Source organism: Pollicipes pollicipes, unplaced genomic scaffold (genome assembly GCF_011947565.3).
Source record: "Pollicipes pollicipes isolate AB1234 unplaced genomic scaffold, Ppol_2.1 Scaffold_5724;HRSCAF=6776_pilon_pilon_pilon, whole genome shotgun sequence".
Lineage (NCBI taxonomy): Eukaryota > Metazoa > Arthropoda > Thecostraca > Pollicipedomorpha > Pollicipedidae > Pollicipes > Pollicipes pollicipes.
The window spans coordinates 13,207,993-13,231,686 of NW_023596746.1; the positions used below are offsets into that span (position 1 = coordinate 13,207,993).

A 23,694-nucleotide genomic window follows, 5' to 3' on the forward strand; every position below is an offset into this window, starting at 1 on the left:
TGGACCACTGGCCATACCATCGTTCTACTAATCACTTGGCAGAAATGTGGAGACTTTCACAGAGCAGGCAGAAACTTGCGAGACTAAGGTACGTACGCACACCACGCACCCAGCGCCTCTCAACATCCCTCGGTCAGTCTCAGCCTATTGGCGACGGCCCGAAGAAGAGACTGGCATAGGCGTTGCGCACAACTTTATGCGACATCGCTGATACGTACGCGGGTCGGACTGGTCTCATCCTTACCATTTCCGTTTCGGGGACTGAACTGGAAATGGTATAGTCCTACTCAAGCACTTGTGCTCGAGTATAAAAGCCCGCCGGACATCCTGACGGGTACCACCAATTTATTGATCCTCTCCCCCCCCCCACCCCCTTCAGACGTTAGCCACCCGGACGTCTGCGGCCAGAAGGCCGTGGCGGGTCGCTATTTACCCGAGCGGCGGCCGCCCTGTGGCCCAGTATGCGCGCAGCGCGGGTCGCGAGAGGAGCGCTGTTCGACATGGCCGCGGTGCTACAGCTCTGCACGTCTCTGGGGCTGCTGCAGCCGGGCAGCACGCTCTGCGAGGGTGTCTACTCCACCAACTGTCACTGCGTGCGTCAGGACGAGCGGGTGCGGGTGTGCTGCGCCGGCCAGAACAGCCCCGACGACATTGCTCGTCTGCTGAGCGAGGACCTGCGGGACACGCCCCAGGTGAGCCGCTGCCGCTGAGCCGGAGCTCAGCAGCTGGCGAGTGTCCTGACCAGGCCCCGCCCGCTCCGCTGACAACAGAGCGAAGCAGTTTAATTATTTGAATTCGGTGGTTTTTTAATATCAAGCCTTAGGCGGGGCCTCACTTGAATGCACCCACAAGTAAGGCCAGTCCGCTTCGCTGGACGACCATTGATATTATTTCGAGGTGGGCCTACCGTTACTATGACGCTTCCCAATCAGCCAAATCATTGTTATATTTAGCCTTAGGCGGGCTTCACTTGCGTCCGCTTCGCTGGACGAGAGTTAAGATTATTTTGAGGTGGCCTGACTGTTACTTGTATGCTTCCCAATCAGCCAAATCATTATTGCAATTCATCACTCGCTGAGCCACGAACAAGTGGAGTAGGAAACCCGCCTTTACATGCAAGTTATCATTTTACTATTTAACTGGACACAGATGTGAAGAGACAGTGTTACAGCCCAAAAATCATATACCCTTTTCAAGAATAACCTTTCTATGTGCTGTTGCTTGTCTAGCTTGTCCAGTTTGTCAAGCTCGTCTAGCTTGAATCGCAATTTGCTTTTGATTAGACCCACTCCACCAGAAGGTTGAGAACCACATATCCATTCGCCTAAGCCGGTAAGCCGTCGGAAGCCTCCAGCCATCGTGCCTGAGACACGTGTCACTTTGACTGGTATAGAGCGGTGGTGCTGGCCACCCCGTCCCGCCCCGCTCGTACCCCTTGACTTGGTATAGAGCGTGGTGCTGGCCACCCGTCCCGCCCCGCTCGTGCCCTTTGATGGTATAGAGCGGTGATGCTGGCCACCCGTCCCGCCCCGCCGTTACCCTTTGACTGGTTGTAGAGCGGTGGTGCTGGCCACCCGTCCCGCCCCGCTCGTGCCCTTTGACTGGTATAGAGCGGTGGTGCTGGCCACCCGTCCCGCCCCGCTCGTACCCTTTGACTGGTATAGAGCGGTGGTGCTGGCCACCCGTCCCGCCCCGCTCGTGCCCTTTGACTGGTATAGAGCGGTGATGCTGGCCACCCGTCCCGCCCGCTCGTGCCCTTTGACTGGTATTATAGAGCGGTGGTGCTGGCCACCCGTCCCGCCCCGCTCGTACCCCTTGATGGTATAGAGCGGTGGTGCTGGCCACCCGTCCCGCCCCGCCCGTACCCTTGACTGGTATAGAGCGGTGGTGCTGGCCACCGCGTCCCGCCCCCGCATCGTGCCCTTGACTGGTATTAGAGCGGTGATGTGCTGGCCACCCGTCCCGCCCCGCCGTGACCGTCCGCGTGAGGCAAGTTGATTTACACCGCCTAGGCAGATATGTTCTAATGATTTCAAAAGTGCTGTCATAAACGGCGGATATATAGCGGTCATTCAAACCCGGGACAAAACGTTCCCATGGCGTAAACCGGTGCCTTGTCTCATCGTCATGCAGCCAAGCCGATGTGAAACTAAGCCGCAGTGGCATAAAATGACCGCGTTGCGAACCGTTGTGCAATTTTTTTCCGCGGTAGCACCACGGAGTAGATGCGTATGGCTTTGGCAAATCGTGGGTAGCAGCCGATAGCAGCCCTTTTGCCCTTTCCATACCCCGGAATTCCGTAGGCAGGCCAATTCCACAAATTCAAAAGTCATGCTGCTTTTTTATTTACGCTACAAGCGATATGCGCGTTCTTAAATAAGGGTAGGAATCAACCACCCCACATAGCGTACAAAACAGTGAGTGATGTACGTATCTCACGGGCAGGCCGGTGTGCAGCGCGAAATTCCACAACACACTCAAGGTGAATCACTAAAACTTTGAACAAAATAGTGTCATGGAACAAATAGTGGTTCGCTGAACACGCTTCGCGTCTTCATACCCATGTCCTGAAGCAGGACATTACGCGAAGTATGGAAGCCTTGGCAAGGGTTTTCAAAAGCAACAGCATATAGTGGAAGTAGCGTCAATGGGGGTAGCGTTAATGGTCGTGGTCGTTAATCTAAAACTCAGTCGAATGCTTGCACAGCGTGCGTAGATGCCGTCGTAGCCCATAACTTTGCGGCCAATCTCTGATGAGTTGCGTGGTACCGAACCGAGTGGCATACAACAACCGTGACACGCTGTCAAAGGCGTCAGCCCTGGGGTGAAAAAGTGTCTGTTCTGTCACCGACTCAATTTGAAAAGCCTGAGTTGTCCATCTGCAGCAAACTCCATCAGAAGAAACCGTCACAATCAACCAGAAATGCGATAAAACGACACAAAACAAAGATAAATGAAGGGCGGAAGATTCATAAAGATCATCAGTGATCTCGTTTCGAAAGGTTCACCTGCACTAAAGTATCATTTGCGGCCATGGCAAAAAAACCCGGTGGCTAGGCGTAGTAGGTCTTAGTGCATGAGTGTCTGACGCAGCGGGCCTTAAGGCCGGTGAGCACATAGGTTCGGTAGGTAGGTAGGTAGGCACATAGGTAACGCTTATTAAGCCTAAGACGTTGTGTGTACGACGTTGTGTGTACGGAGAAGATGAGGATATGCTTGGTCATCGGTCGCGCTTCAGTCCATAAATGGCACGTAACAACCCGTACCATACCAATCATGACATACTGGGGCAAATAACAGTGTTGGAGCAAAGCTCTTACATGGGTAATTCCATCCATCAGAGATTACTCTCCACCACTTCGTTGTTAGTTGTACGCTCTCTTTCATGTCAGAAACTGCATTACCTGTCGCTTTAATTCACAACGTAATTTACTTAATTCACCGGGCAACCCCACCATGTATTCTATCTGGTTGTTGGTAAGTTCAGAATCGCTGTGTCCTTTCCTATCACATTTATACCTCCGTCTATAATTGCAGCGTCTGAAATGCAATTTCATAGCTTCCATAATGCTCAAAATTCAGAATTCTAGCATTTACAATCCCTACCTGGAAAATTCGAACTCCCTAACTCCCCAAAACTTAACTGCCACTTTTGACACCCATCATATCCTGTAAATCGGTTAGCTTTTTCGCCAGTGCAGTAAGGATGTACTTATGTTATGTATTATATTAGCTGAAATGTATCCATTTTGCCGATGAAATTTTTGTGTCGAAAACGTGCGTGTAAACGGGCTGTGATAATCACCTATATTCGGGAGCAGTCCATTCTAAGTAATGAAATACTTGACTAAGTAATGAAAAATTACATGAGCACATAATGGCACTTTATACGCATGTTTCACATCTCAGTATGCAGGAGAGAAGTGCGACTTCACCTCATCTTGGTTAACAAAAGTGACGTGATTATGAAGAGCCGATACAAACTGCCAGTGTTCCTTACGTGATCGCTTTGGACTTACATACATGCTACATTTTAAAACATGTATGAAAAGTAGATATAAAAAATGTGGTATATATATATATATATATATATATGTATGTGTGTGTGTGTGTGTGTTTGTGTGTGTGTGTGTGTGTGTGTGTGTGTGTGTGTGTGTGTGTGTGTGTGTGTGTGTGTGTGTGTGTGTGTGTGTGTGTGTGCGTGTGTGTGTGTGTGTGTGTATGTGTCTGTGTGCATTGGTATATCTTGGCGGAATCCTCGCTTTTATGCATGTTCCATTAAAAACGACTGCTGACCTAGCATTGACGAGTTCTTTCAGCATCGTTCTAGTTTCAGAGCTTTTGGCTCAGCGCTATTATTTAGATTAACGATGATTTGTACAAAATGACTCATATATTCGTCAGTCCTTGCATTCCTACGTTTCGAGATGCTATCCCATCGTTGGAAAAGGCTGAATGACACAAAAAATAACTTTTGAATTTTAAAGCATAAAAATTGTGCACTCCTGCTGGAAAACGTCTTTCCGCACACATAACACAAATGAAGTGTGACCAACTGAAGTAAGACAAAATTATATTTTTACTTTGATACATGTAAAATACACTCATAATGGGAACACTACAAAAACACGAACTCATTACCACAATCACATTAATTTTCCTCACCGCCCACCACCTAATAATTCAAGGGTTATGCAACAATTTGCTTTCTTAGGCTAGAGAAAGTCGTTTAATTCATATACTTACCCAAATTTGAAGGTATCTTTTATCATTGCACGCCTGTAAAATGACAGTGTTGTCTGTCAGTTGTTGTGTCAATAACATTCCCTACAGACGTGCAATGATAGAAGACGCCTTCAAATTCGGGAACGCGTGTTTATTTACGAACTCTCTCCAGCCCTTAACAAACAAATTCTTATACAACCCTTGGCAGAAGACGCTTTTAAATTTGGGAAACATATTTATTTATGAGCTCGCTCCAGCCCCAGATAGACAAACAAATTCTGGTACAACCCTTGAATGAATAGGTGGTGGGCGGTAAGCACTATTGATGTGATTGTGGCAATGTGTTCCTGTCTTTGTAGCGTCCAGATAATGGGTGGATTTTATATGTATCGAATTAAAACTAGGATTCCGTCATACTTCAGTTGGCCATGCTTCATTTGTGTTCTATGTAACAAAACATGTTTTCCTCTAAAAGTGCACAATTTTCATCCTTAAAAACTCAAAACTTCTTTCTCGTGCCATTCAGTCTTCCCCGACGATGAGATAAGGCCACAAAACGCAAGAATGTAAAGATTGACGGTTATATGAGTGATTTTGCAAAAGCCATCATTAATCTAAACGATAATGCTAACTCAACAGCCTGGGACCTAGAACGATGCATTACAAAGCTCGTCAATGCTGAGCCAGCGGTCACTTTTAATCGAACATGCATGCGTGTATATATTTATATGTTTTCATATATATGTATGTATGCATATATATATATATATACATACATACATATATCACATAAATATATGCATATGTATATATATATATACATATATATATATATATATATATATATATATATTATATATATATATATATGTGTGTGTGTGTGTGTGTGTTCATATATATGTGGATAATCAGAACATAAGTGGGTGAAATTCGAGAAGGTTTTCGTACCTGTCACCTTTTGGAGACCTCCACGACTCGCCTCCCCACCTTTTCGAGAAATTACACCCATGGTACACAGCTTGATTAGGCTGCGTACCAAAACTCAGTTTTTTAGGAGAAGTGTCTTAATTACAAGAGCGGATGAAGTCGGCTACGTTGAAGGAGGGCGTATGGATGCCTGGCCGATCAATTCATGTATAAGCCAGGCAGCTTTCTCGAAAGTGTATTTTCTGCTGTGTTATGGTGTAAGGGAGATAATTCGGACCCAGGTTCTGTAGCAAGTATCCCATCTGCTTCATACGCCAATAAGTGGTGGTGCTGATTCATAAACATGCAGCAGAACAGTCACACCATCAGTTCGCAGGGGACAGCTGGTCGAGGGCAGTGGCCACCGATGGCGAACGGGAGCAGGACTCGGACAAGGAATGTCCGACAAAAATTTAGTTATTTGATGCCTTGTTTTTTACAGCAGAAAACCCAGTTTAATTGCTTTTGTCCACTCTTTTTGGAAGCTGGTGTTTTAAGCTTCCGCATTGGCTTCCGCCTAAAATACTGCAACAAACCTTCCTTCGTAAAAACCGTACGTGACGGGTGATGTCAGAGGGCAGGGTGGACCGTGCCAAGCGCTGGGGCACATTGCGAACACTTCGCGGCTTTCGACGCAGTTTTGCCGTCGACCCGAGCTCTTTGATTGGATAGTGGAGTCCGTGCCTACGCATAGCGCTGGCGTTCATGCCAGAAATGCTCACTATCAAAAGACTCATACCAAATCTAAAAAACTCATGGCCGTGCCCATCATAACGCTTTGCAGTCGGCACGCGTTACAATTATGAAAAAGGCAGCCCTTATATCACAAATGTGGAGGACGGTGTATTGATCGCTTAATCCCCAGTCGCGTGAACGTGGTCGTCCTAACAAATCCTTTCTTCCTGTTAGAGCATGTGCCAGAAACGATGAGTGAGGCCTCTCGATTGTGCCGTAAGTTCTTGATTTAACAATACAACAGCAGGGTGGTAAAGAAACCAGTGAAAGGTGGAACAAAGGGGCTGTGTGAAACAACCGCTTATTCAATCTGCATCGTGAACTCTCCCCAGGTGGAGTTTGCTCCTGTTTTACTCAACAATGGCATGTGTATTTTTGCACGATCAAGACCGCATTTGCATTCTTGCGACCATGCAATGGCAAATCAGGATAAAAACAATGGCAGGCATCACTGATCTCACATTCTTCAAATCGTGACCGTTACAGAAGATTCTTCTGAGGACGAAAACGAGGTCCTGTTAACACTACCTCAGAGCACCACACCGCTACCGTTCTGATTTCCTTCTGACCTGCCCTGGGGCGTTTTCACGGCGCCGGTCGGAATTCAGAGTGACCCTAGCAGGATGGCGGAATACCGCACACGTCATGTGTGCAGTGTCGCCCGATTCTGTTTTCCGGATTAGTGGATGACCTTTTCCCTGGCATATACATCAGCTTAGGACTGCCGTCATCTGGTCTCCCACTCGCCCAACCTATCGCCCCTGAACTTAACAGTCGCCCCTGGTCACAAGAACTACGTCCACAGGACAGCCGAGCTAACTGTCAAAAGCTCCAGGCCGCCTTTAGACTTGAAATGGGACGCATCACGGGGAGTCCTCCGTCGACAAGAGTGACTGAACAATCGACCGCCTGCAGCGGGTTCAGCTGTTGCGCGCCTTAGACCGTCAGGGGTCCATGTGGGGCATCTTTTGTTGTCACAATTTGACGGATGTGAAGTCTCTGGTGACCGACATTGCTGTCGTCATGTTTTGCCAATGAAGTGGCAGTTGTTGAGGCCTTACAGCGTCAGTGTAACGTCTGGCATTGCTCCTGCCATATCGGCTACCCGGCTGCTCCGGCGGGTCGGGTTACAAGTGCTCTGGAGGCGCGCGCTCGACACGGCTGGCATTCACCCACGTCTTTCGATGTCAGTTAAGGTAAATCGTATTTCGACTGCAGCCGAATGCCACCAAATTCACGACTTTGAGAGCTTTCCACTGTCGAGGAGAGCGTGGGTAAGCTTTTATTTGGGTCAACCAACGTTTTTAAAAGCTTGCGTACATTGCCGCTCCCATCCACCTGTGATATCTGGCGAAAAACATTCTAGCATTCGCAGACTGGCCAAATATAAAACGTCGTCAGCATGACAAAAACATGACAAAATGGCCCAAGTAGCCGACGCGCTCCACAATGCCAATCAATGACGAAAACACGAGGCACCTACAGGATACTTTTTGGTACAGAATAAATACATATGTATAGCGATGGGTGCTGCGTAGCAGACTGTTCACGTTCGTCGCAAGGTGCTGAGGCCAGCCACGATTTTTACGACTAGCATGGGGCCTAGTTATATTGCCTTTTTATACAGCTTATTTTGTGAAGTGAGGCTTGGCTGAAAAAAATCTGTGGAAAACAGTAATCTCAGGGTCATTGGAAGAGTACAATGTCACCTCTGGTCTATGGTGTGAGCCCTCATATAGCATAGTTTGTAGGATATTGCAATCACCTCCTAAAAGCCTTCCAGGTAAAAGCTACTCAATGTTGAGCAGCGTGGTGTCGTGCAACTTGCTCATGCAGCGAAACGTCGATGTCTTTATATGATCTCTACACAAGCTTACGTTGCAAGCGTTGGCGAGTATCGACCAATCATGAGCTTTAAGTGACGTCTTACTGGAATTGCCATTGTAATTTGTTGCCATTTTCCCGCGTTTGTCGCCAAGTAGCTCGCAAAAGCTTCCATTTCACCGATAATATCTTGTCAATCGTTAGCTTTTCACCCCTGGTGTGAACTGGAACCATCATCCGCCTGCTTCCCAAATCCGAGTCAGCTGATTTTAAGTTTCCAACTGCTACTCTCCAAATTCCTGTCGTGTTTTGGGACTTGTTATGCATCCTAGGCGCTTCAATAAAGGTTCTTGACCGCTGCAACCAGCTATATTGCAGTTACCATTCATGAACGCTGCTGCGACCTTTTGCACTTCCGTACGAAAGGGATATTCTAAAATACCAGCCACAGCAACACTATTCGGGCTTATTGCCCGCGGCAGCGGACTTTTTCAACAGCTTACCCCGATCAGTCCTATGGCCACGACCTTTGCAATTGCTGTTTTGCTCTCTTCCTATGCAGATTCTTTTATATCCATCTACGCAAATAAAAGCATGGTACTGCATCGTAAGGTATTGTCATCAGATTTTCACTTTGCATGATTTGTTGAATGATCTGCAAAGGGCAGCAATGATGAATGCTGTTGTTACCGTGGCTCAGCTTTTCAGCACACACCGAATGAATGGACGGCAGATGAATGCAATTTCGCTGTCAGCGATCACAGCACGTGCGCTTTCCCATGTTTTACTTGAAATACGCGGCGGCGGCGACAGGGCGGCCGAGCGGTGCCATTTTGACGTCACGAAAAAAAGAAATCGTAACTTTGCTGTAAAATCCTTTAGTTAACCTTGACATTCGAGCAGAAGAGTGTACAGAACAATTTTTAAAATGGGTAGCAAATGCTGGCAGTGAACCGGCACGCGAGGTGATGTAAATTTCGCCAGGAATCTGGCGACATTTTCGACGAAAGCGTGCTGCACTTGGCATCATTCTCCCGAATGCCGGCATTCCGGGTTTGCACGACGATTACCGCCGCAACCGTGCATCGCACAGTTTCGTGTTAGCCACATGAGCTTCAGGAGGCACACTGGTCGACGCTTTGAACTTAGATGCACGCTTCCGCCGGCTCTTGTTACCGAGTTGTAGCTTAAAGCGTGAAAAGCGGTTAAAAACAGGGAAATTTGTCTTTGCCGCAGCTGTGCACGTGGCACGTGGCATGTGCAGCGTAGCACGTGACATCACGTGATGCGCCGTTCAATTCTCTGTCTAAGCGCGTTGATTGCGCCTCGCCCCGACCCGCGGTTGCCGAGATACGGCCACGGTTTCGATCGCCCGCTCGGCGGCTTCGGCGCCGGCCGTTCTTCCGTGCCGTCCATGCAAAACCAGTGGGCTAAAAATGTAATTTGTAACGTGTGCCACGCGCCACCCGCTGACCACATCAGCACGACACTCGCCGTGGCACGTCGTCACGTACGCAAGGGCACGGTATCACACTTACGCTTTCAAGTGACCTGCCGTTTGACCTGCCCACGGGTCCACGCAAAAGGACGACAAACGAGCCCACATCCTCTGAGCTGTGGCTCAGAGGATTTAGCACACTGTCCGGGTGAATTGCTGACACAGGGGGGCTGGATGACATGTGGAGCACGACCAGGTGAAGTGCTGACACAGGGGAGCTGGATGACATGTGGAGCACGACCAGGTGAAGTGCTGACACAGGGGGCTGGATGACATGTGGAGCACGACCAGGTGATGTGCTGACACAGGGGGCTGAATGACATGTAGAGCACGACCAGGTGAAGTGCTGACACAGGGGGCTGGATGACATGTGGAGCACGACCAGGTGAAGTGCTGACACAGGGGACCTGGATGACATGTGGAGCACGACCAGGTGAAGTGCTGACACAGGGGAGCTGGATGACATGTGAAGCACGACCAGGTTAAGTGCTGACGGGAGCTGGATGACATGTGAAGCACGACCAGGTGGAGTGCTGAAGCGAGGGAGATGATGAAACTGGGGTACGTAACGTAAACACCAGATGAGCCGCTGCTGCCGCCGAACCAAGGACTCAACTACAAAAGCAGACTGGCTCTAGTCACGTGACTGTGTTTCGCATGGTCCGTTAAAAGCGACCAGGACGTACGAGGGACGCAGGCCATTTAAAGTCATGCCGATCGTTCAGCTCAAATGCGTGTTTCATCCAAACATTTGTCGCGAGTATTTGTCGTAAACGTGGTCTTCGTGAAAACATAGGATTACACCTGTAGGGCTTTGCTGCCATATCCTTGCTTATCTATTGCTTATGTTTCACATCCCTTGGTACCTGAGATACTTAGCAACGTCTGCTGCTAAGTCAAAATAGTGAGCCCATGGTGCAACGAGTGCCAGTGAACTTCAGCCAACCTCGTTCCCCACATCCGTGTCGTCGGACTTTGATGGAACGAGCACCGTCCATCCGTTTATTTTAACGATCTCAAAACTCACTGTTGTCTCGAAGAGCGAAGCATTTCTTCCGGGGGCCGCATTAACCCCTTCTCCGTTGACCCCTCCACCCGTCTGGACCTCTCGACACCCTTGGCTGAATCGCCAGGATCGCGGGAAAAGCCCCGCTGTGGCTGGCTGGGGTGCGTCCTGTGGACAGTGGAGCCCGTTGCGTAATATTTTATTGTTATTCCTGGCTGCATGTTGAACACAGCGAACTATGCGAAGCAGCCGAAAAAAGAAAATACACATTCCAGGGAGACGGTTTTCAGCTACCAGATGTCAACGACTATACAAAGGCTACGGTTTTGGCAATGGTTTTCTTCTAGAGCTTGCGATTTGGCAGTTATTTAAAAAGCTTTCCTCTCCTGAACGTAATTAATCGGGCTGCTTTGGGCCAACACAGTTATACGGCGGAGAGTGCCTGGGTATCGTCCAATCAATCCAGTCTTTTGCGCGGAAACCTTCTGCATAAACGGTTGAAGACATATGTCATCTTCACAGCAGAGACAGCTGTCTTTTAGCAACAGGTAACGTTGCCCGGGATATCAGGTATCGGGGGTATGTGTAACATAACAAATACGTACGCCGTCGTTAACGTTAAATCTACGGCACTGTACGGAGAGAGTCAAATGCATGGCAGGGCTGCGCCATCGACGCTGGGCGCCCCCTGGCGACTGGAGATAGGCTGATGGGTGCCGGGCGGGGTTCGCTGAGTGCGGGGCGGCAGCCCGCCTCTCGCGCCGGCTCCTCCGTCACCATGCCGCACCTCACCCCCTGTAACACCACTCCGCTGCGCCGACGCCGCCAGCATCTACCGGCTCCAGATCAGCCTGACCGAATGGGGCGCCGAGTTCCCGTCACAGCTCTTCGCCGACGTGCAGCCGAGCGTGCGCGAGCTCATCCTCGACCACAACAGCTTCGGGGTGCTGCCCGACACCGCGTTCGCCGGGCTGCGCGGCACGCAGATCGTGCGCCTCGACCACAACCGGCTGTCGGCCGTGCCAGCGGCGGCGCTGCGCCGGCTGCCGCGGCTGCGCACGCTCGGCGTCAACAGCAACGAGATCGGCCGGCTGAACCGCGGCCAGCTGGCGCCGCTGGCGCAGCTGCGCTACCTCTCGCTGGCCGGCAACGGACTGGAGGCCGTCGAGCAGGGCGCGCTGCCGCCTGGCATCAAGCACCTCAGCCTCTACAACAACCGGCTCGAGTCGCTGAACGGCACGCTCAGGTGGGCCGCGCCCGAGAGGCCAGGACGATGAGAGGGCGATGCGTGCTCTTGCTGGAACACTGCTGTCGTGCCCTCAAACGACGGTGGCGCTGGAATGTGGTGCGTGGGAATGGACGTCATGAATTGGCTGTTGGGTTTGGTGTTGCATGTTGCATTTGAAGCACAGGCGACGTTTGCTAGAAAGTAGGGCTGATGCCGCTGAACGCACCGTTTCCAGGGTGTGGCGAGGAGTCAGACATTGGGATTTCGTAACCCCTAAATCCCAAGCCGACAACAGCTGTCAGGATAGTTTTAAGATGTTTCAGACGTTATGCAGTAAGCCTTCGCATGTTTGAGTCCCACGGGCGCTCCCCGGCCAACCTCCCGTCGGACTTTACCCGCTCCCCCTCCCCCACACAAAAACACGCGCACTACGACCCCCCCCCCCCGCCCCCCACACCCCAAAAGTCTTGTTCTGACGCCGACCTTGGCTGACAGGAACATGAACAGCATGAAGTGGCTGTTCATCTCCAAAAACAGACTGACGTCGCTGCGGGACGAGCTGCCTGCGGGCAACAGTCTGAGAGCGCTGACTGCCTACGAGAACCAACTGACGTCTCTCGACGGGCTGCAAGACGCGAGATCGCTCTCGCGTCTCTTCCTGCGCTCCAACCGGCTGACCTCGCTCGGACGCCTGCGGCTGCCGCTGCTCAAACTGCTCGAAGTCTCCGACAACCAGATCGAGACGGTGAGACGGCGATGTTGTTGCAGCGTGGGCCCCAGGCTAGGCGAGGGTCGGGCGGAGCGCTGTCAAGGCGATATGAACCCGCTGCCGTTCAGGCTGGCGAGGGCCGGCTGGAGTGCTGTCGAAGCGATCTGAACCCGCTGCCGTTCAGGCTGGCGAGGGTCGGCTGGAGTGCTGTCGAGGCGATCTGAACCCGCTGTCGCTCAAGGATCAAGGTCGTGCAGATTAGGATTCGAAAGGTTCAAAGCACGTTCCCAACCGCCTTGAGACCTGTCAGCTGAGGTAAAGCTAGGCATGCTCCTCTGCAGTTCTACGGACAACACAACGCCCCAATCAGGTACCAGTACTGCAGTCAGCTGGACAACGAGGGACATCATTCCACTCAGCTCCCCAGGATAAATCCGAAGTCCTTCCGCCGTCATCGCCAATAGACCGGACGGCCAGATCGCGTCACTCGCACAGCGCCCCACCACAGCGATGATGCATGCGGGGAAGCTCTCTGTTGCACACAGAGAAGGCCGATGCGCTGACGTCGCCGCCTCCGCCCCGCCGCACCTGCGCCGGTCGTCACGCCTCCGTCCAGCGCTGCAGGCGTCCGCGCCAGCGCGCCGCCCGCGGCCGAGCGGCGATCGGTGCAACAGCACGCAGCTGTCATTCGGTCGCACTGTTTACGGCTGAGCGCTCCCAGAGCCGGCAGCCGCATGATAGTCGTTGACGCGTGGAGGTGGCTGCCGTCGGCCGGGTTGGGGCGGCGATGCGGCCGCCAGCTCGCCGCCAACGGCTTCCCATGCCCGCAGCCGCGTGATGGCCCTTGACGCGTGGGGATGCGGCCGCCAGCCCACCGCCGGCAGCTTCCAGAGCCGGGGCGCGGCCGCTCTGGCGTCAGTGGATGAGCGACGGCGTGGCCACATGTTCCGATGGCGCGTGTCACGGGTCTGAGACCCGCCGGGGAGATCTGTCTCGTCGGACAGCGAGGGCGAACCTTTGTCACGGCGGCGGTGCTCCGTGACACTCTGGTGTCTTGCTGGCTGGCGTTGTAACACCGCAGCTGTGTGAACGGTAAACAGCAATGTCGCAACATGTGCCAGTGCGTCTTAACTTTGGTCCGATCTCTACGTTGCCTATTTGAATAGTGTTTATATTCTACCGCAATGTTTTGGAAGGGTGTCGACGCGTCTCGCAGTTCATTTATCCAGACGAAAACACTATGCATGCCTTGACAGGTTAGGATGGCAGCCCCGTTCTGGCCTCTGATCGTGACGTCTGAACTTATCGACTAATTTAAACATCCCGCTGCTACGTAAGACGAAAATGATGTCGCATGTGTTGCCCCTCGGGTTGTATGAGGGTCATAAGCTGTTGCATGTAGAGGCACTCGAAGGCCGTCTGAATCACACGATTCTGCATTAGCATCGGCCATTCATCAGTTCTAAATTTGCCAAAGCAAGAAACACTGACGGCCTTGGCCTAAGGCCTAGGCGTGGCTGCGCCAAAAACCCCGCACGTGTTCGTCATTTCCTAAAACTCGTTTCGTTTCACCTGGTGCCGTCCGGATGTTGTCACGAATGAAGCGTCCAGCTCCTTGATTGCTTTGAATCATATAAGATGTGCTACGTCGCATTGGTCTTGTGTATATCACTCCCAAACGCCATCAGGCGTATTATGCATTACGTTCATCATAATCATCATCATGGCGTTCAACGTATCGTGCATTAGTATCATCATTGCGCTCATCGTATGGTAATCAACTAGGTCAACAGTGTCCCGCAGTGCCCATCCTCCTTGTCAGGGCGAGAGACAGGCGACGCCATACAGCCTCAACAGCTGACGGCGTCGTAAATACCCAGTGGCAGTAGGTCAGCAGTGTCACGTGTCGTTGGTAAGGACGTCTGGCGGTCAACTTTTCAAACTTCACTTCTGGCACGGCCCGCTTGACCAGCTGAGCGATCATTCATCAACACGGTTATGCGAACCCAATACCCCTGAGAAAATTCAGCGTTTTCGACGTGATTGTTGAATACCAGACCCCTCAAAGCTACAAGACTCCCAGGGCCACTACCTCTTCTTCTTCGGCTTTCCCGGAACATTTGTATCGTGTTGGTCGTTATGTTTTCCTGGAACATGCGTTATGTTTTTTTTTTCTTCAGGGAGCTGCGTTACCCGGTGCGACACAAGATAAGGCAGTAGCTCAAACACCTAGCAATTGTGCTAACTGATGCATGGAAACAGGGCAGTAGTTCAGGCAGGTAGTGTCGCTACACCTTCAGACGACGAACCCTTCTTTGGATTTGGGTTCCCGTACCAGCGAGACACTTCCCAGCAGTCACCCAGATCGTCAGCTTGGTGAGGTCTACGCTTTACGTTCGCTGCAGGTGACTCCGGAGGATTTTGCCGGCATGCCTGCCTTGAAGGAAGTCACCTTGGCCAGCAACCGGCTGACGGAGGTGGGGCCCATCCTGGACGTCCTGCGCGCGCTGGACAAGCTGGACCTCTCCGATAACGGGCTGATCTCGATCGGTCAGCTGACATCAGAAGATCGTCAGGTATGTCCGCCATCCCATACTGGTGCCTGAAGTTCTGTCAACGTGGACGACATGAAACTCCGTCAACGTGAACAACATGAAACTCTGCCAACGTAAACAACATAAAACTCCGTCAATGTGAACAACACGAAACTCCGTCAGCATGGACCATGTCCCCATATTGCCGCGCCTTTTGGGTAGACGAGACGTTAAGTTTGGCAATATCTTGCTCGTATGGTCCTTGGCAGTGGTATGCATGCCCCAATGGTCCTATGCTAATGCCATGTTGGCGTCTGGAAGCATCGTGATGTTAAAATGGTCCTGGAAGGTCTCCAATATCCTCAGACGTCGTCGCAAAGGGGTTTAGTATGTTCATGAATTTGCCGAGAACCGGACTTTGTCGCGGAAGTGAGGAAGTGACACGCGATATCCGGGCCAGCTTGGTGCGACGGAGGCCGCTGGCGACGTTCCCGTGCTGGCTCATCTTTACGTCAGAGCCAACCGGTTGACGTCCTTGGGCGAGCTGCACCTGCCGAAGCTACGTATTCTCGACCTCTCGGACAACCGGCTGACCCAGGTGAGCCACTTCATATCTACGTGACGGAGACGTTTACACGTAAGTCAGCCCGCCCTCAGGGCAGTATTTACCCTGCACTTAACCGAAATCAGTCGCAGCCTCCCACAAGGTCCTACATTTTGTAACAAGGTCTTGCTACGTAGGTATTGGCTCTAACCAATTGCTACCTTATTTTGTCAAACTTTTTCTTGGAGCTCTTCCGCATTTCAGCACAAGTTCCATAAATGATATGCTAAATGCCAAAAAAGCTAACCGGTTTGATCGCTTGCTCCGCCTCCACCACACCACGTTTCATGGTATCTCGGCATGCATGCATATCGCGCGTATCATGTACGTATTATTAAAATGTCAATTAAGACGCGCATGTGAGGTACGCAAAATAATGTCATTGGATCTTGGGCCTGGTTAGGGTCTGGTTAGGTAAGTTATTAAAATTATGTTGATAATAAATTTATCATGGCTTGCGAGTTCCCTTCTGGCATTTATCAATCTTTGATATACCTGAACCGGTAACAGTACCTCGAAATATGCTGAAGTTGAAGGTCGAGTATTGCCAGAATTGATACTCGCCCATAATGCCGAAAAATCGGTAGATCAAGGGCCTTCTAACGCACATCAAACTAAACTTTCAATTTAGCTGTGTGCAAAGTCATGTCACGTTTAGTCACCTTGTAGACACCTTGACAGTTCAAGTCGTTGATAGGGCTACAAGGCATGAGTCACGCCTATCACGGAATAACATTAACCTCCCCGCACCAAACAGGTGTCGGCGACCAACTTCGTTGGCCTGCCGTCACTACGAGAGCTCATCCTGTCCGGTAACCACCTGGAGGAGGTGGGCCTGCTCCTCGAGGTGCTGCCCTCTCTGACCAAGGCGGACTTCTCGGACAACATCATCAGGTCGATGACACCGCTCAATACGCGAGAGGCGCTGCCGCATGAAGACAAGGTGGGTGCAGACGAGGCGACATCGGGGACCTAATGTGGTGTCACAGCAGCTCCCACACTTCCTTCATGTCTGATGGTCGGATGGGTGGGAGGGGGATGGCTGACGCCACCAGCGTTTGCGGTCTGGTGGCACTTCAGACGTTCAGAAACACGTGATGCGTGTCTTCTCTGCCAGCTGGAAGGTCACAGGGATGGCAGAGCTGCTTGATTTCGATCGCTAAATTATTTTTTAGAAATTAGATTAAAATTAGAAAAAAATTAGAAAGTAGAAATTAGATTTAAAATGGAAATTAACTACTCCTCGTTAAATCAGAATTGAGCCGCTCATTTGGACCTTTCCCGGGGCAGCGCGGCAAGTGAGGCGAGTGAGGCTGTCGGTCCCTTGCAGTGCTGTGGCATGCATGGAAGAGATGCGGATGCTGCCACAAAAGCTGCGGGAGGAATGATGCGAGCATCGACGTCGGCTTCCGAGCAGTGTTTGTCGGACATTGTCTATGGCGAACGTCAGCCGAGATTAGTCCGAAGCTGAAGAAAGGCTGCGTGCCGAGGTGCGCGTTGGTCGTGACATCTGCGTGTGCGAAATCCTCACTGTTTTAACAATGAAGAGATTACGTGCAACACTGCCCAGGAAATCTCTGACAATTGATTTTGACACGTGCTTCATGGGCTTGGTCTCACCTGGTTTCAAAATGAGAAACAAGGCCAAAATCAATCTTGATCAGCGCAGAATGAGTGGTAGGTTGGTTTGACGCTTAAAAAACAACTTTGAGTACGTTTAACAGTAAACGCAAACATTAGACGGGTATGAAAAACGGCATGTTTGCGTGATATTTCCCTTTCCAAAAATCGGTCTTTTCTTGAACTCAGAACCAAATCGGCTAATTTTTGGACACAGTACCCACATGTACATTGTTATTGGTTCGGACAAAACTTTGAGTTTAGTGGCATTGGACATCACTGATCGGCATCGCCTCACTTCGTTTTTAAGGGTAGGTTTGAAATAGTTGCCTGGCCACCATGACTCGCGTTATTCTTGCCGCTTAATACGATAGATACACACATTGTCATTACCGTGCGTTACGTCAGTGCATGCTGAAGGACTGCCGCTTTTCCGGCCTCTTGTTTATGTGTGGATGGCTCTTGCGGCGTAGCGCAGCAGACCTGCTGCTGTTATGCCTACCATACCGCACCGTCCATCCAGCCATCCCATGAGATAATTAGAGCGCTGCCTTCCTGTGGCGCCTCGCAAAATGTCTTGCTGTAGCATCTGCTCTGGGTCTCAGGCCAGACCGTATAACTCGCTTCCCATGGTCCAGCTGCGCACGCCCCGGTTCATGGGACCCTCCATGTATGACGCAAGGCCGGCGCAGGCCCGCTCTGAGTGATCCCCGGTCACGTCTTGCATACTAACGCGCGGAATGTTGGCCAGTCTCCTTTTGATAACAAGTCTCTGTTCATAAACAAATAATAGCTAGTGTTTCGGAGGCTTGCACCGTTTGACTTGCCAAAGCTTGCACGGATGAGCGGATGTTTATCAGTTTGAGACGTGTAACTGTCGATAGGCAAAACCCATGACATGCTGAGCATGGCAAACATCTTGACATAAAACTTGATACGAAATCGCTTCTTACCTAACTGTATATATACCGTTAATATGCCCCAACTTTTGCGCCATTGCGATGACACCACGGAGATGTTGTCGCTCAGAATTGCTACTTCACGCATAGCCCGCTCTTTCCAGGACCATATGTGTTCATTCACCAAATCCTCACAAAGCAACCTGACGGAACTAAATACAGGAAACGTCCTGGGTTAAGTCACTCGCTAAGTTCGGTGTATCTATGCATATCCTAACAGAATACGGAAGTCTCGTGTACGTTGGATTATCTTTTTCCACGAATGAATGGTGCTCTACACGTATTTGTTAATGCACACCATTACTATGTGCGTGTGCATGCACACCATTGGGTCATTCGATCAATATTGTAAGGTCGTCGCAGCCGAAATATGTTTATAAAACGGCAGAACAACACGAGAATGAGGTTTAGGTCAGAACCCAACGGCATTGCCACAGAGGAGCTTCGATTTGTGTAACTGCTTGTTGTGGGGACAGGAACAGTGGGCAAGCCGAGGGACGGACTGCCTAGCCCTCCCTAAATGTGTGCTTCTTAACGGACTTGCCACACTTTAAGCTGATGAACGGTTCCGTGTTAATGTCGGTGCTATCATGATCATATCATGATACTCATTTGATCACCATAATTGCAAAAAAGCGCCCAAGGGAAATGGGAGCAGTGTATCCCAATTCCCGCACACTCAAAAAAAAACTGGCGCGCGTTTAACGACAGTGGCGGCCAAAAGTAATATTGAGGAGCTGGGAGCCTTACCAGAGAATACAAATTGGTACCCTTTTTACACCACAAGCGAGTAAAAACAAGCCTGTGTCGTAATAGGTCACATAAAGCGCCTATTTGAGGAAAAAACAGTGAAGAAGCAGTTTCACAATTTGCCTTTCGGTCTTACAACCACTTTCTCCTTTTTCGGGCCACCAATTGGGAAATCAGCCACTTGGCCCTTACACATTGACAGTTACTCACGCAAATAGAAATGCATGCCCAAAATACGGGGGAGTGGTACATAACCCGAGAGCCACTATATGTGCACCCCACTGTTGCAGCGTTTCCCCTCATTTGTTTAGTTGTTTATCGTCATGGAAATCAACGGCATCCGCCCAGCTTCTCATGCGGCGAATGTACGAATATACTGACTTGCAGTGAGTCACACAGCCACACGGACAAAACAATCACATACAAAGATATGCGTGTGTGTGCTTATCAATATATATATATATATATATATATATATATATATATATATATATATATATATATATGTGTGTGTGTGTGTGTGTGTGTGTGTGTGTGTGTGTGTGTGTGTGTGTGTGTGTGTGTGTGTGTGTGTGTGTGTGTGTGTGTGTGTGTGTGTGTGTGTGTGTGTGTGTGTTTTTATTGAAAACGACCGCTGATTCCACAACATTAAGGTTTTTAAAGCATCGTTCGAGATGTGGGGCTTCTGTCTTTGCCGCCTCGTTCAGGTAAAAGGCGTTTCGGACAGAATCGCTCAGACATTCCTTGATATCCTTTGTTCGAACGTTCCGAGACCTATCTCCGCGTCGTGGAAACAGCTTGCACAGGTGATAAGTTCTGTCTTTTAAGGACACAAGTATTGCATCTATACCCTTGTTGCATCCTTCAGTGCAGAGAAGGTGACTATTTTTATCGCTCTGAAGTCTGGCTACTTTAATGTGAGGGAAGATATTATTGGTAAAAAGCATTGCAAAGATACGAAACAACAATCGTATCGACGGTAGCTACCGCTCAACACATAGTAACTTCACAGTTGTGCAAGAATGTGACCTCTTGTTTAATGGCTGGGGAGAACGCATTGGTAAGCATACCGTCCCACATTTGTCAGCGTATTTTGTCATCGCATGCTTGGGAGACGCCAGTATGGTCCGTCAGTCGTTGTAGTGGCAACGTCCTGTCATGTTCGTGTCACATGTGCCCCAGACGTGCCCCGTCGTAAGAGCGCTGTCAGGCGTCGTGAGAGCGTCAAGGTCGTCACGCTAGTGTAGTGTCTGGCACAAGGTTTGCAGCCTTCAGAATTAAATTTGAATTGATACATTAGATTGGTGCTCTTTAGGTTGTCAAGTTTGTCGGGGCTGTTTCCCATAAGACTGTTCCTATACTTCTGTTGAGAAAGTGAATGACGATAGCTGTTTTTTTATTTGTACGTGCCTTTTACGGATTGAAATATTATTTTCCGTAAAGCTGTTTTCCCTTGCTTTTAGGTAGATGCCATTTGATCTTGGTATTTTATCAGCTATGTGTTAATTTATGAATGAAGTTACACTCTAGGTACAGTCCACCCCGCCACGAAGTTTTCACCATTGAGTTGAGACCCTCCGATCGCTGGCGCACACAGCGGACAGTCCTCTCTTGCGCTGCACTTAGTAGTTTTGAGCTTATCTCGCGTCCGAGACGCAGCGGCCGGAACGTCTGCTGCGATGTCAAAATCCACGATCCACCTATCCTCACTTCTCGCTGACTGGCTGCTTCTCTACCACCTCTCACACTAATATGGCGTTTCTCCGCGCCGTTGCTGGCAAGAGTTCCCTGCAGGCATGCATGTTACTCAAGAAAAAACAACAAATGCAACTAACTTTTCTCATCGAAAATTATTTGTTGAAGAGTTGGGTTAAATGTTAGCGTGTGTCATAAAGTTACTTCAATTAAGTTTTTTTCTCTCTTTCTGCGCAGTTTTTCCGTGCGCACATAATCAGATTACATCGGCCCACCAACACAACGGCACCGCCATCTTGTGCTGTTTTCATTGTGAAGACTTCCCTTTACGTAGTTGTAGTATTCTTTATCAGAAATTCAGAATTCCACACAAGAATGCTATTGATTTTTGCTGATCGTATATGGATCTGAAGAAAAAAGGAGGGTCGTAAACACGATGACAGTTGCTATCGTTCCAGATGGCAAATAATGCTTTTATTACGCAAAAGGAATGGGCAATAACGCAGGATCTATCTGAATAATGGGATAACAAAGAAAATATTTTTGGAAATGAAAAGTATGAAGCAGACAATTGTTTTGGTATCCCTGTTATCGTTTCATATTTTGACAAGCGTGATCCACGTGACCCTCTGGCTATATTCAAGCTACCTAGCTTTCTGGAGCCTTGGGTAACAATCTCACGCCGTACAGTTATTAGGGTTCCTTCTTTATCGCAACCAAGAAGCTGCCCAAGCGAACAGAGCGTCTCCCACCGCCTCAAATCCGACCCAATAGCCGTTCCCTTTTAGCCCGTGCTCCGTCTGTCAGCCCGTGCTTCCATTTGTCAGCCATGCTCCCATCTGTCAACCCGTGCTTCTGCCCCTACCCCTCCCCCCACTCTCTGTCAGGCCGTGTTCCCCCGTCTGTCAGCCCGTGTTCCCCGTCTGTCAGCCGCACCACTGAGAGTCCCTCTGGCGTCAACAGCCGCAGCTGGTGCACCTGGAGACGCTGATGCTGAACAACAACAGCCTGAGCGCCCTGCACGTGGCGCTGTACCGGCTGCCGTCCCTCTGCGTGCTGGACGTGCGCGACAATGCCATCAGCAGCCTGCGCTGGCACCGGCACCACGCCTGGCACTGCAGCCTGCAGCGCAGCAAGCTCCGCATCAGAGGTCAGAGCGTCCGCTGCTGGGCCATCGGTCGCTGTTGGATGTGGTGCTGGGTCATCAGCGGTCGCCAAAAGGGGTGCTGAGTCATGGGTGGTCACCAGCTGTGGTGCTAGACTATTGGCGGTCATCAGAGCTGGTGCGAGGCCGCCGTTTTGAGCTTCGGGTAGCCAACAGGCAACGACAACAACAGCAACAACAACAACAGCATGATCGGTCCAGCGTGACATCGACAGCCTCGCCGACTGATTGCAGTGACCCTGCGAACACAAAGGACAATGGACATATGTACATAGGTTAAAAGCTTCCCACACAAATACATGCACATATGTCCACTTGCCCTGATCGTTGCACAGGACCCGGGCCTCTCGGGGCCTTCAGTTGCCAGCCCCTCGTGCTTGCTGCTGCGAGACCTTGACATTTGGCCGGTTGTTTGCTCTCAGGAAATCCGATGCGCTGCGAGGACGAGACCGTGCGGCGGTCCCTCACATCGGCGGCGGAACAGTTCAGCATAGATGTCGCCCTCTGCGACGGCGTCCAAGAGCCGTGACGGCACCCGACACCGGAAGCGTGACGTCAAGCATCGATCGACCTCGGCCCGAGCAGGGTCCCTCCCACCCCGCCGATGCCTGGCGCTGGGGGACGCCAGCGGACCTAGTGGACTGCACGTGATGGTGCTTCGGACACCAGGCCGCCTTTGGACGTGAGAGCACCGCCGCGACATGTGGTGTAGTGATCAACGAGTGTGCCATTCTGTGCGGGGGCCTGGCCACCATAGCACGGCCGGCTGGCGCTGGCGGGCCGTAACGTGACCTCATGGCTCACCGGACTTATGGCGGACCAGAGACGCAGCGGTGGTGATACGACCAGTGGACTGTGGCGGCCAAACCAGTGCGCTGCTTTTCGCATGGGCCTACAGCTGCGCGACGGAGGAGACACAGTCTTCTGGGTGGTGCGGAGCTTTGTGGTGTGGCATCCGTGTCGTTCGTTTGTTGACCGAATTCGGGTCATGGACAGGATGTGATTGTTATTGTTAAGTGAGTGGTTCATGTCGGCGATGACGATTTGCGTGACCATGGCGCACTCCGGCTCGGGTAGGCGGTGGCGCACTCCGGCTCGGGTAGACGGTGGCGCACGCCGACACGGGTAGACGGTGGCGCCCTCCGGCTCGGGTAGACGGTGGCGCACTCCGGCTCGGGTAGACGGTGGCGCACTCCGGCTCGGGTAGACGGTGACGCACTAGCGTAGCTATAACCACTAAGCTCAAGAGTGCTCAATAAGCATATGGTCACTGATTACACATGATCGTTGAACACTGAACATGTCCCATGTCAAAACATCATAGCGTAGCTCAAGCTCTGAATGAATAAACATATCGCGATGTTTAAACAATCTGCCAGACGCCAAGAGCTGTCCGAACCACGTCACAGAACCGTGCAGAGTGCAGATCCCAGCGAAGTGCGGGCGGCTTCGGCGCACCGCCGACTGGGCTCGGCTCCACGAGCTTCAACGCACCGCCCGCGCACGCGCCGTCCGCACGCTCAGGTGTACCTGACCCTTCTGAAGCAGCCGTCCGGCAACGCTCGCGCCACCACCTCCAGCTCCCGCACCTCGCTCTCCGCGCGCTTCTTCTCTTGGGCGAGGCGCTCAATCTGGCGCAGGCGCCGCCGCGCCGACGTGCGCAGCCGCCGCGCGCG

At 51.0% G+C, this 23,694-nt stretch overlaps 1 protein-coding gene across 1 annotated transcript; it reads left to right on the plus strand.

Moving 5' to 3' along the window:
- Positions 1–500: 500 nt before the first annotated feature.
- LOC119102694 (podocan-like protein 1) lies at positions 501–23,694 on the plus strand. Its single transcript, XM_037226152.1, has 9 exons — positions 501–692; positions 11,600–11,766; positions 11,830–12,000; positions 12,478–12,727; positions 15,097–15,267; positions 15,686–15,823; positions 16,587–16,772; positions 21,817–22,003; positions 22,441–23,694. The coding sequence occupies exons 1-9, from the start codon at positions 501–503 to the stop codon at positions 22,545–22,547; spliced, it is 1,569 nt and encodes a 522-aa protein (XP_037082047.1). The 3' UTR covers positions 22,548–23,694.

Excerpts from the sequence above, each read along its gene's own strand:
- LOC119102694 (XM_037226152.1), top strand. The coding sequence starts at position 501 with ATGGCCGCGGTGCTACAGCTCTGCACGTCTCTGGGGCTGCTGCAGCCG. Across the intron at positions 16,773-21,816 it reads CGCTGCCGCATGAAGACAAG|CCGCAGCTGGTGCACCTGGA; the intron begins GTGGGTGCAGAC and ends TGGCGTCAACAG. Across the intron at positions 22,004-22,440 it reads CAGCAAGCTCCGCATCAGAG|GAAATCCGATGCGCTGCGAG; the intron begins GTCAGAGCGTCC and ends GTTTGCTCTCAG.